Source organism: Physella acuta, unplaced genomic scaffold (assembly GCF_028476545.2).
Source record: "Physella acuta isolate Inbredline_101_S28 unplaced genomic scaffold, ASM2847654v3 ptg001299l, whole genome shotgun sequence".
Lineage (NCBI taxonomy): Eukaryota > Metazoa > Mollusca > Gastropoda > Physidae > Physella > Physella acuta.
Window position 1 is genome coordinate 194,873 of NW_026732814.1, and position 13,573 is coordinate 208,445.

The 13,573-nt window shown below is 42.4% G+C and overlaps 1 protein-coding gene across 1 annotated transcript in view; it reads left to right on the forward strand.

Annotated features, from left to right (window-relative positions):
• The window catches only part of LOC131958201 (BMP and activin membrane-bound inhibitor homolog), a 61,659-nt gene extending 49,953 nt beyond the window's left edge, over positions 1-11,706 (forward strand). Inside the window, exon 3 of the mRNA XM_059323081.1 lies at positions 8,840-11,706. Coding sequence (XP_059179064.1) covers positions 8,840-9,663 — 824 coding nt within the window. The 3' untranslated portion in view covers positions 9,664-11,706. The remainder of the gene's footprint in view (positions 1-8,839) is intronic.
• Positions 11,707-13,573: the final 1,867 nt, after the last annotated feature.

The window sequence follows — 13,573 nt, forward strand, 5'->3', positions numbered from 1 at the left end:
AAGTAAATAATCAACTATTAGGAGGGTAAATTTTTTTTTTTAAATTTGTAAACTGTATAGGCCTACTATTTTAAAGGAGAAATTATGTAGCCCTATCTATCATTGGGAGCATAGCGTTTACAGATGTTGTTTTAAATACTTCATGGTTTGAAAAACGTTTGCTTTATACCGTATCTATATTTATACTTGTGTTGTCATGGGAATTGAATTTAAATTAAACGTTTGACAGAATTGGGGAGAAAATTGAAATGATGAAAATGACGATAACTCTGGTTCCATTTATTGTTATCATACGTGCTGGTGGAACATTTTGACGTCATTTTAACCGGAAGGGGGAAAAATTTATTGATCAAAAGTGATGCCATTTATGAACGGCACTCGCCCCTGAAGTTCTAGTCTTTAAGGTGAATGACTTGGCCGTGTTAGAAGAAAATGAGGGTGTGTGTACAACAGATGCAACCAATCGATACGCCTCTGTAGAAGTCCGCCTCTGGCTGGAACTATACCAGCGTGCAGACCCTAATTAATTCTTTGCCCGTCCACACCAAACATCACCCTCCCGTGGCCTCAGTCGACTGGCTGAAGTGGTTGTCATCTCTGTGCCCTTGTCGCCATGGCAACGATCGGTCTTGGACGCCCCACATGAAACACTTCCGCGTTGTCATGGTAATCCACAAGTCTAAGACACAGCCTCGATATTGTTGACTTAACACAGCGCCATCTCTCGTCGTGTTTTTTACCCCATACACTACAGAAAGAAACACGGAGAAAATACGCCACGGTTAAAGCTAGCATAATAATTTCTGCTAGCCGGTCTTTGTTATTTGATGGGCGCCTGTGCTTGCTGGTAAGCCCCTGAAGCTTTGTCTCGTGCCGCTATTATCAACAGTTAACAGGCAACACTAGCAATCAGAGGAGCCTAATTCATTTTACGCTGGCAATCAGAGGAGCCTAATTCATTTTATATGTTTTCCCTTTGTCTTTATTTGTTGGAGTTGTCGTCATGATTGTCCCACTTATTTCCCATCTTCAGTCGTTGAGTTGTCGTGATGATTGTGATTTAGCCTACCCTAGTTATTTCACATATTCAGTTGTTGAGTTGTAATGATTGTGATTTAGCCTACCCTAGTTATTTCCCATCTTCGGTTGTGTGAAAATGTGTACAGTGAACTAGAAAAGAAAATAATTAACCCGTGATAATCCGAGAATATGTGCGAAGGTATTTGCCAGTTTGTATATCACTCGCTTCACTTTACTGGTCTATACTGGATGTCAGGCTTAGCGTTTAGTCTGATTAAATCCTGTATTGTCGATGCCTAGCGCTGTATTATACCTTATACCTTAACTACATAACTTTGCCTTGTCTGGTAATTCCGTTTGGTTCACCTTCCTTAATTTACTCAGTACTCGCCTCCCCTCCCCCCCCCCCCGGCTTTTATTAGAAATCGATACTCGGCAAGTCTGGTAGAAATCGATACCTCTGTCTTAATGAGGCCACTAGTCGGCAGGAGCCACGCAGACGACCACACTAAAAGATGGAACTGTCTGTGAGATGCCGGCACTCTGGCGCCGACCAGGACAACGACACCATTCCATCGACCCGCGACAGCCACCCGAGACTTCTTAAGTCCTGACTCACTCGCGGGTAAAATTGGCTCACCTTAGGGTGGGGCTGGGGGGGGGGGGTGAATGTTAGGGAGTTTGAAATGTATCGCCTCAAGTCTAATAATCTAATATAATTCATTCTTAAATATAAAAGATAGTTTTCTTAATTCATTTATAATAAAGAATCCGCTAGCCATCCATAGCTTAACATCACTTTTTGTCGTGGCCATGGAATCAGCAAACATTTCCTTATTCTTTAACATGGTACCAAGCCAACTATTGGACTACAAATACAAACAACGTAAAGGGACCCACAACGTGTAAAGGGACCCACAAAGGGACAACATGTACCGACTGCGTAAAGGGACTAACAATGGGACCACATACACCACTACGTAAAGGGACCAACAATGGGACCACATACACCACTACGTAAAGGGACCAACAATGGGACCACATACACCACTACGTAAAGGGACCCACAAAGGGGCCACATGTACCGATTGCGTAGAGGGACCAACAATGGGACCACATACACCGACTGCGTAAAGTGACCAACAAAGGGACCACATACACCGACTACGTAAAGGGACCAACAATGGGACCACATACACCACTACGTAAAGGGACCAACAATAAGACCACATACACCACTACGTAAAGGGACCTGAAGTATCCAGTCACTTAAAGCCGCCCAAAACATAAAACCAAAAAATCCCTGGCCCCTGAGACCGCGATGGGAACGAATTGATGCATCAAATCTCCATCTCCCGACCACAGACCCTGATAAACATTGACTGGCGATCATAGAACGGAGATCTGATTTATGACTTTGATTATCTCAGCCCAGAGCCGCCCCATCCCGGGGGTGCCTCCGTCAAGCTTGGCGCGTCTCTCATATTTAAGTCTGGCCGTTAGTTCCAGACAGGGTGCCACCGACGAAGGTGGACGGGGGAGGAAAGCGGAAGTTCAGTGGCGTGAGTGTTCTGAGAGGTTGATCAGAAAGTGGGAGCGGGGCGGGGCAAATATTGTAGAGTTTGCTGAACTGTTATCGAAATAAAGACATGTGATGTAGTTAAATATGGACAAATACTTTTTGTGATCAATGAGTAAAATAGAAGATGTATAGAGTAGAAAATGTGCATAAAACCATAAGTCTTGTGAGATTCAATGTAGAATGCAAGAGCAGGATTTGGTTTTTAGAGTTATTCATTAAATGGTGTTTTAAAATGAGTAGGGAGAATATACGATGTTTCAACAGTGTCGTTAAATGATGTTTCAAACTATTTTTGATTAGTCTAAACACCATATGTTCTTTATATTTCCTGTTATTTCTTCAGCAGGTGTTTTATGATATTTATTAATAATCTTAATCCGCCCCCCCCCCCCCGATACCAATACACACACAAGCCAATTTCTGTAACACGCGTATTGTATATGAGTATATCATGAGCACCGGTCCGATCAAATGAATTGCATTCCGTTTTGGTGATGCTGCATCACAAAATGTGTGGTGGTAACGCATAAAAAAGTGAGGCGGTGCCACATCCACAATATGTGAGGTAGTGCCACATAAAAAAATGAGGTGGTGCCGCATAAAAAAATGTGAGATGGTGCCACATCAAAAAATGTGAGATGGTGCCACATCAAAAAATGTGAGATGGTGCCACATCAAAAAATGTGAGATGGTGCCACATCAAAAAATGTGAGATGGTGCCACATCAAAAAATAATATCGACGGTGCCGCCCCTGGCGCCCATTATTCTGTGAGAGGAATCGAAGCTGTCAGCTGATTTGATGGCCCGACAAGACAGCAGACGATGAGTTTCATCATTCCAAATAATCTCCGGGTTTTGGGGGGTCTCGCTGCTCGGGTCGGAGGGATTAGTCGTTAATGTTGGTCAAGTGGGGAGGGGGGGGGGGGCTAGAGGGTTGATACAAGGCGGGCTGGGGAAATGTGGTACTTAGAGAAGGACTAATGCAGCCAGTACTTTATGAGGTGGGAGGGCGAATTGTGGTACTTAGAGAAGGACTAATGCAGCCAGTACTTTATTAGGAGGGAGGGATGGGGGAATGTATTCTGATGCTTTATAGCGAGAGTTGGAAGATGTAGATAGTACATAGATCTCATGTTATTAGTAGCACATACAATTTTGATGTTCATCTGATGTTTATGTTACTACATTGATTGATCTGGTACTTGTGTTGATGCTGATCTTAGATGCATGTCTTGTTATTGTTTATGCGTCTGATGTTATTGTGTAAACATCGTATTCTACTATATCCACATCAGAATACAATGATTAAACAGAAACTAGAATAACGTATTGAAACTAGATGCACACCCTGCAACGGAGGGAATCCACTCACTCAACCACCCCCGAGCCAAGGAAAATTTCAATATTATATCAGCTCTTCAATGCTGATCTGCCCAGCGAATAGCATTTCAAATCAAATTAGTTTGCTAAAATAAATTAAGAGGCCGATTTTTTTTTCTCCCGTGAATTAAGAGATGATCTGGTTCAACCCGGCCGGGCCCACGTGATGGCACCAACACGAGTGATTGGGGTAACGAGGTTCAGCGAGTGCCAGAGTCGTCCCCGAGTTGGTGGGTGTTTAAATTAGCGTCTTATCGCTGGTCACGACACCAGTACTGCTGGCACATTAGCTCGACCTGGGAACTGGCGGAGGGGGATTAGTAGTAGCGTGTGGGGGAGGATGTGGGGGAGGGATGTGTGGGAAGATGTGTGAGGGGCTGGGTCGAGGAAATGAAAGTTGTGTGTAAGATGTGCGAGTGTGTTTTAAGTAGAAAAGTATGTTGGGTCCGTAGATAGAGATGTTAAAGCAGTGTGCTCTAAGAGTCGAAAAATATGTGTTGGCTCTACGCGTGGTTGAGTGGTGAAGCGCTCGACTGCTTGCCCGAAGGTCTCGAGTTCAAATCTCGGTCCGGACTCCTCCCTAGTCCAACCAGCTGCTTGGGTACCTGACTCACGTTAGAGAAAGTAAAGGCGGGTAAATAAAGCTGACCTCGCTATTCCTTCATATACCTTGGTCAAGAAACTATGGATCTTTAGGTCTTTAAGGGTTACTTTACTTTACTACTCGTGAGAATGGTGCGCTCTAGGAGACAAAAATATGTCACTACCACTGATGACCAAATGGTTCTATTGTCATGCGTTTTCCATCGCATGATTATAGCGCATCTCTTCTTGGCGTTATCAGTGCTGATTGCTTTAAGCGCGGCTCTAAGTGGTCTAGCATTGTTACCTTATCAGCTGTTTTACGTAAGGGTTAATTCAGTCCTTGTAGAGATCGGCGCCTAGCTGTAATCTGCAAGCGTTCTCACTCGGTATAAAAATGGGGTTCATGACATAAAGAAATAATTTTAATCTCTCTCATATATATATATATATATATATATATATATATATATATATATATATATATATATATATATATATATATATATATATATATATATATGTATAACATGCAGAACCGACTTCGCGTTTTATAGGGCTGATCCATTAAAAATAATAGGAAAACTTCAATAACGGATTCTTTCTTTTTTCTATAATAAAGTGTTGGCCTTGTCTGAGTAAGGAACAGAGCTGAAAACATGGCGGCTCTTTTACTAATCAAAAGATAGTGTTTTGATGGCACGGATCCCAGCTCCCCAGGTCTAATTTTCCTTATCTTAAATGCCATCGATAACATGGGGGTATAAAGCAAGATGTCTGTTGTAAATGTTGGGCATCGCTCGGCACATTGTCTCCACAGCCCGGCCGGCTCCCAACAAAAGGTTCCCTGTAAGCGCTGGTTAATGACCGCCCGGCTCTGTTGCCCATCTGCAACAGCGCCCCGCTGGGGAGGTTTAGGACTCCGCGGCTAATCTTAATCCCCCCGAGGGAGGAGACTAAACACGACGTCTATCTGGAACTGCGCGGGACCGCGGGTTCTAGATTAACGGGCCCATTACGTTCGTTTGACCAAGTGGCGCCCCGTGATGACGTCAGACGTCTGGTGGCGGGTGGGGGGCCGCAGCAGGGGATGAAAGGCTCTAGTTGGGGAACTATCAATACGGTTGGTGCCACGGCCAAACAGACTAGCCAGAAACTACACGGTGTGAGAAGGCGTTTAGTTTTACTTGAGTGCCGGCTAGCCACGGCCAAACAGACTAGCCGGAGACTACACGGTGTGAGAAGGCATTTAGTTTTACTTGAGTGCCGGCTAGCGATGTATTGGTAAGTCTGTACTTCCACAGTCCAGCGGATTAGTATTTGGCTAGAGGATTATCCAGGCAGCCGTTATATTCTATAAGGAGATATTTTATTTTCCTACACCACAAAGACCTTGATTATAAATCCCCCCCCTTCCTCTTCTCTCCCCCCCCCCCCACACCACCCTTCTCTCATCTGACCGTTTCCACTCCACCGATAAGTGCCATACGAGTCGGGTTGTCTATTCCAGCAGTAGCGGGGGGTCTGCCTGTACCAGGCGCCGAGCACCACGAGCGTGCATGTTTACTGCTCACCCACATACAGGGTCAGACACGGTTGAGATTAGCGACCTCGCGGGGTTAAGAGCCAAGATAAAGTCACGTGGTCGGCATTTTAATATGATGGACAGGTCAAGGCGGCACTGGTTACGTAGCCTGGCACCACTGGTCAGGTCTGGCGTCGTTTGCCAGTGACGCATGAAAGGACTATGGTCTGTATGTAAAAACTCTATGTGATGTGTTACATGAAAGTACTATGGTCTGTATGTAAAAACTCTATGTGATGTGTTACATGAAAGGACTATGGTCTGTATGTAAAAAAATCTATGTGATGTGTTACATAAAAGGACTATGGTCTGTATGTAAAAACTCTATGTGACGGGTGACGCCCTGATGTCTGTTCTGATTAACTAAATCAAACGCTTTCAGGTAGAGGAGAAATAAATAAATGCTAATCCTTATGTTACATGTTGTAACATGCATGTTGGCATTACTCATGTTTTGCAGGCGAATAATCAGATAGGTATGGCGTAATCGCTATAAAGTAGCATTGAATTATTCTTTTTTAATTGAAATAATTTAATTTGATATGTTGTAATTTTGTTAATAAAAAGTAACTGGATTTTATTTTGCACACGTTGGGTACGGTCTTCGGGTTTCTATCTCTCCCTGATAATCTCGTTTTTAATCTGATAATCACGTTTTTAATCTGGTAATCAACATCTAATAGTGAAATACCTGAGCTAGTACGTCTGTCAAATATAAGATCTCAATACTCATTTTTTTACTAGCCTACACCAGTTGTCAACTTGTGCCTAGCTTTGTTTAAGATGTGCTGGTGCTAAACTTTAAAGATGGAATATTTGAGATATGTTGATGCATAACTTTAAAAATGGAATATTTGCTGATGCTTAGCTTTAAAGTAGAGTCACTAGACCTTACCGTGACAGTAACCGTGGACCATAAATCAGAGCCGACTGTTTTCCTGCTGAACCAGGTTTTCCACAACGAGAGCTAAAAATAACTCTGGGTTTACCCGTATTTTAATGCTCCGTTTATTCCCCTCCCCGCCCCACCCGCACGCACCTCACAATGTTATAATGGCCATGTCTCTAGTCAGTGTGGGTCTACATTCTCATTAATTATGAATACTTACAAGTCTCATTAGTAAGGAATAATTACTTAAGGCTCGTTTAATTAGAATAATCCTCTAAATTAGAACAAACAAAAATATGTTTTCCTGTCCTTTGTGTGTGTTCTAGTCTAGCTGTGTTATGACCTCGTTCAGTTGCTCGCTTCGTCCAAATGTGTACATTTGTTTTTCGTGTCTTCAACATACTCTAAAACAATGGGTTACTTGTCAAATACTTTCTTTTTTAAAAATTTCCTTGATTTTTATAATTTTTTTATAGTTGTTTTCTCTCATATTTCTGTAATTGTATAAATGTATATAACTGTGTTCTCTAATATGTCTGTGATTGTATAAATGTGTTCTCTAATATGTCTGTGATTGTATACATGTGTATAACTGTGTTCTCTAATATGTCTGTGATTGTATAAATGTGTATGAATGTGTTCTCTAATATGTCTGTGATTGTATACATGTGTATAACTGTGTTCTCTAATATGTCTGTGATTGTATAAATGCTCTCTAAAATGTCCTTGATTCCTCAAGTGTTTTATCCGATGTGTCTCGTGGAAAGGCCAGAGATAAAAACGGCTGGCCTCACGAACCCCCGTCGTCCCCGACCCCTGAAACAAAGAACCCCCGTCGTCCCCCGACCCCTGATACAAAGAACCCCCGTCATCCCCGATCCCTGATACAAAGAACCCCCGTTGTCCCCCGACCCCTGATACAAAGAACCCCCGTCGTCCCCGACCCCTGATACAAAGAACCCCCGCCGTCCATCGACCCCTGATACAAAGAACCCCCGCCGTCCATCGACCCCTGATACAAAGACCCCCGCCGTCCATCGACCCCTGATACAAAGAACCCCCGCCGTCCATCGACCCCTGATACAAAGACCCCCCTTCTGCTGATGCCCGTTGTATCTGGAGGTTAATCCGGCGAGCCTCTCCTTGACTTATGCTGGGTACGCAAGACGTGCTGAGTCCGCTGCCCAGCCTAAAAGACCACCTGGGCGCCTTCAGCACGACAAGTCAATAGCCGCGTACAACAAAAGTTGCGGATAACTCTCGCCACGCCTCATTACCCCACTTGTAGTCGCCCCTTGTTCAATTCTGCAGCGTTGATACATGTTACTTGGGACAAATGGTGGAGAGAGGTGATGTGTGGAGGGGGGGGAGGAGGTATTGAAGGATAAACATCACCTTACAATTGTCATCCACAACTCTCAAAAACCTTTTATACTGCTGCAAGAAGCAGATCGTGTCGAATGTGTTATGCCAGCAAAAGTTATGTGTTTTTGCTACATGAAAGTTATGTGATTTGTCCACAAAATTGTTATGTGTTTTTGATACATGAAAGTTATGTGATTTGTCCACAAAAGTTATGTGTTTTGCTAGCAAATCGTACTAGGGCCGAATCGAAAATATGCTATCAGCCCTGTTTTTTTTAAAAACGCCTCTCAGTATATGTTCTTATATTTAGAATCGTGGTTGTATAAACTAAATCATGTTAAGTTTTAAACTGCTGAAACTAGATTTATTTAACTAAAAGTTCTTATGTTGCCGTGTTTCCATTTTATAATGATTTTATTCTTTACTTTTTTTCAGGTACGGCACCAACAGGGGAAGATAACCCAACGTATTCCAAAAACAACCACGGGAATCGGGACGACGACCGTGACCTCTGGTTCAAGGCCGCGGTCATCGCTGTGCCAATCGCCGGGGGATTCATCCTCGTGCTCCTGGTGTTGCTGGCAGTGCGCATGCTCAGGACGGACTCACGGTACCAACGGCGGTTCAACCGTCGAGAGCGGAGCCTGACCAAGGCACACATGTACATTGCCGAGCACTTCGTCGGCAAGACCGGCAAGCAGCCGTGCTCGCTGTTCACGGAGAAGCCGAGCAAACACTGCCCGACCTTCTACGCCGACATCGCCGGGCCGGACAGCCGCTGCGGCAACGTGTGTCCGACGCTGCGCTACGGCGACATCTACAGCAACCACTGCAGCTACGCCGTGCACGGCGAGGGCAGCGACGTGCCCACGGACTCTTCCGCCGCCCTTCACGGTGTCGACCGAGCCGGCAGCAGCGCCATCTGTCACCATAGCAACAGCTCGTTGCCGTGCAGCTCTTCCGGTTGCTACAGTGACGCGTCCAGCCATTCTTGCTCAACCAAGGCGGAGAACTGTGTGCACTGTCAACTTAGTCACAGCACCATCAAACCGTGTTCTTTCTATTCACTGACTGACCCCGTGTCTAAAGCCCCCTGCTTGAGGCGGGACGTGACCGTTAAAATAGACAGGTTCCCTCATATGGTGCCACGGTTCACCAAATCGGAAATTTCCAGTCCGGTGTCCAACCCTGGACACGCCCACTCGTCGGTGGTGACGTGGAATAAAGTGTGTGAGCAGGGGCCGGCATCCGTTGTGTGATACACTGACCAGCAAGATTTGAACGGTCAGCAAACTTAAGCATGGATCTAACCCCAGGGGTAATCGCTAGTCTAAGCCACAAGACACTAACCCAGGGGCCAGCCGAACAGACAGTCCACATGCAACACGTGATACAAGCAACTCTACATAACGGTACAATACCAGTTGCTTGTGTTCGCTTGATACAAGCAACTCCACATAACGGTACAGTACCAGTTGCTTGTGTTAGCTTGATACAAGCAACTCCACATAACGGTACAATACCAGTTGCTTGTGTTCGCTTGATACAAGCAACTCCACATAACGGTACAGTACCAGTTGCTTGTGTTAGCTTGATACAACCAACTCTACATAACGGTACAATACCAGTTGCTTGTGTTAGCTTGATACAAGCAACTCTACATAACGGTACAGTACCAGTTGCTTGTGTTCGCTTGATAGCACCTCCCTATTGGCTCTGTGAGCCGGATTATAGATTGAAATACAAAACTGAATTCTTTGAAATACAAAGCTGAACGCCTGACTTCATAAAAATACAAAGCTGAACTCCTGACTTCATAAAAATACAAAGCTGAACGACTGAATTCATTGAAATACAAAGCTAGACAAGTAATTTCACCGAACTAATGACTATATGGCATGGGTTAATTTTTTAAATAAGTCTTTTCGCTTTCTATTCAGTTTGGTATTTATAATTTTATTTATATCACAAATATCTAATTGTAAGTTTATGAGTCAAAGTTCGAGCGCTGTCCAGTTAGAACAGTTAGACAACCACGTCTTAATGACAAAACACGAACGCACGTGTTTTCAAAAATAAATCTGTGTCTGAAAGAAACCACAAAGAAAAGCTCAGAATAATAACACACAGCTGACATTAAACCACAACAGGAAAAAAAAAACTTTGTTCGAATTCCCATAATTTCAGACACTTTCATTAAATTTTTTAACTTGTAAGAATCGACAAACGGCCGCATGTTGTCAGCTGTTAGATCTAACTCTCATCAAAAGGAGACAAGTGCTAACGAAAATGGAAGTTTTCTTTTTTCTCGGCGCTGAAGAGGGCACTTAAGATGGCGAGAGAGAAGGGGGAGCTACTCTTCCAGTCTGCTGCCATTGACGGCTAGGAATCTAACGGCTCAGAGAACTCAGATATTCGATGCCTTGTTTAAAAAATACATATACACTTTTTAAAAACAAATCATAGCAAATTTAGTACACATAATATAAGCGACCGTTGATAGGTTTTATTTATTAATGAGATCTTAATGAGTGAGCACAGCCTTCACGCCTTCTCTAAATGCCAAAAACAAATGGGCTAATGAAGTTTTACAAACTATCGTCTAATTATAATTAATTGTATGTAATTATATCCTTATCAACTTGTGATTGTAAATAGAAATACTTTTTTTTTAATCGTGATGAATTTTTACCGTTTATTTGTTTTGAGTTGATCTCTGCATATCATTTTATGACCGATTAGTTTAGAGATGTAGTCTTGCTAAGGCTTCTTTAAGAAAATATTTAGTGATTGTTTCTTTACTTTTATCAAATGAGGTGACTTCGCTTAACTTTTAAAAAAATAAGTTTACCCATTTCGGGTGTCGTTAGGATACTTTTAGAGATTAAAAATACTTACAAACCTCTGGTTTGATTAACTGTAAGAGTTAAATTCAAGAGCTTAATAGACATTTGTGCGTAGTATAAAAATAAAAAAAAACAACATAACGTTGACAGGTTTATTAACGAAACAAAGAGCAAATTATTAATTGAAACAGGGTCTTGTTTCTGGATTTAAAATTAATTCGTTTTTAAACACCGGGTTGTTGAAAATAATCGATTTCTCCACATTTTTATGTTTCGCCTAGTTCTTTTTCATTAGTGTCGAATTATTAATTTTCTGCTAGAGATTTGGTCGCTTTTTTGTTTTGTTTTTACAACCAGAAATGACTTGCAAAATACTGCCGGTCCATTTTCACCTCCCTTTCCTCCCCTCCCCCCCAACCTTTCAGCGTTCCCTACCCCATTAGATTTTTCTAGATCCTACAGCAAACCATCTCTGTTACATGACAAATGACAGCATAATGACATCATATCTGACTTAACAGGTTAGATCACACGTGACATTTGATTTTACTTTATGAAATAGGCTAATTTTATTAAAAGTAACACTATAAATGACATTATATTATGAGTAATGTTACAAATGGCATGGATAATGTCACTGTAATATTACAATGGACACACACCACTGTAATATTACAAATGACATGAGTTATACTACTGTAATATTACAAATGCCATTTTAATACACATTACTAAAACTGTTAGACTATATTTGGCTGAGGTTATCATTGCATTTTATTCAGAACTCATATACTTTTAAAAAATACAGTATCACCCCCCCCCCCCCCCCCCGACCTCCAGGGCTGAAAGGCAATGTTGTTTTGATAATGTTATATCATCATTATTGTTCACTTCCTTGTTATCTTCGAATTTGTTATTGTACATGTTATTAATTTATTGACGAATTCAACATGGAGAGTAATTCAAATATCAAAGCTTTCAAAAACTATCTAAAAAAATAAACACATTTTAATAATTTAAAAAATTGTTGAATTTTGTTTTATTTTTCGTTGTAAGGTTGTTGCCAAAACATAATTTTTTTAAAAAGGCGAATCACTTAGCCAGGGGATTGTTTACATGTGTGTATGTAATTACATGTTGTAGGGAATGTATGTTTTCATTCACGTAAAATGTGATACAACAGTGGAATTTAATTCACTTAAAAAAAAAAGTTTTTAAAAATGACTGGTGGTATAAAAAAAACAGATTTGGAACTGCTTGACCACGCCACGGTAGTATGAGATCCTTACTTCAGTTGTATGTAGCAAGATGGCGGTGATTTATGACGTATGTGGGAGGATGGTGTAGACTACTGTGGTATGTAAGAGGATGGTGTAGACTACTGTGGTTTGTAGGAGGATGGTGTAGACTGTGGTATGTAGGAGGATGGTGTAGACTGGTATGTAGGAGGATGGTGTAGACTACTGTGGTATGTAGGAGGATGGTGTAGACTACTGTTGTATGTAGGAGGATGGTGTAGACTACTGTGGTATGTAGGAGGATGGTGTAGACTACTGTGGTATGTAAGAGGATGGTGTAGACTACTGTGGTATGTAGGAGGATGGTGTAGACTGCTGTGGTATGTAGGAGGATGGTGTTGACTACTGAAGTATGTAGGAGGATGGTGTAGACTGTGGTATGTAGGAGGATGGTGTAGACTACTGTGGTATGTAGGAGGATGGTGTAGACTGCTGTGGTATGTAGGAGGATGGTGTAGACTGGTATGTAGGAGGATGGTGTAGACTGTGGTATGTAGGAAGATGTTGTAGACTACTGTGGTATGTAGGAGGATGGTGTAGACTACTGTGGTATGTAGGAGGATGGTGTAGACTGTGGTATGTAGGAGGATGGTGTAGACTGGTATGTAGGAGGATGGTGTAGACTGGTATGTAGGAGGATGGTGTAGACTGTGGTATGTAGGAGGATGGTGTAGACTACTGTTGTATGTAGGAGGATGGTGTAGACTACTGTGGTATGTAGGAGGATGGTGTAGACTACTGTGGTATGTAAGAGGATGGTGTAGACTACTGTGGTATGTAGGAGGATGGTGTAGACTGCTGTGGTATGTAGGAGGATGGTGTTGACTACTGAAGTATGTAGGAGGATGGTGTAGACTGTGGTATGTAGGAGGATGGTGTAGACTACTGTGGTATGTAGGAGGATGGTGTAGACTGCTGTGGTATGTAGGAGGATGGTGTAGACTGGTATGTAGGAGGATGGTGTAGACTGTGGTATGTAGGAAGATGTTGTAGACTACTGTGGTATGTAGGAGGATGGTGTAGAC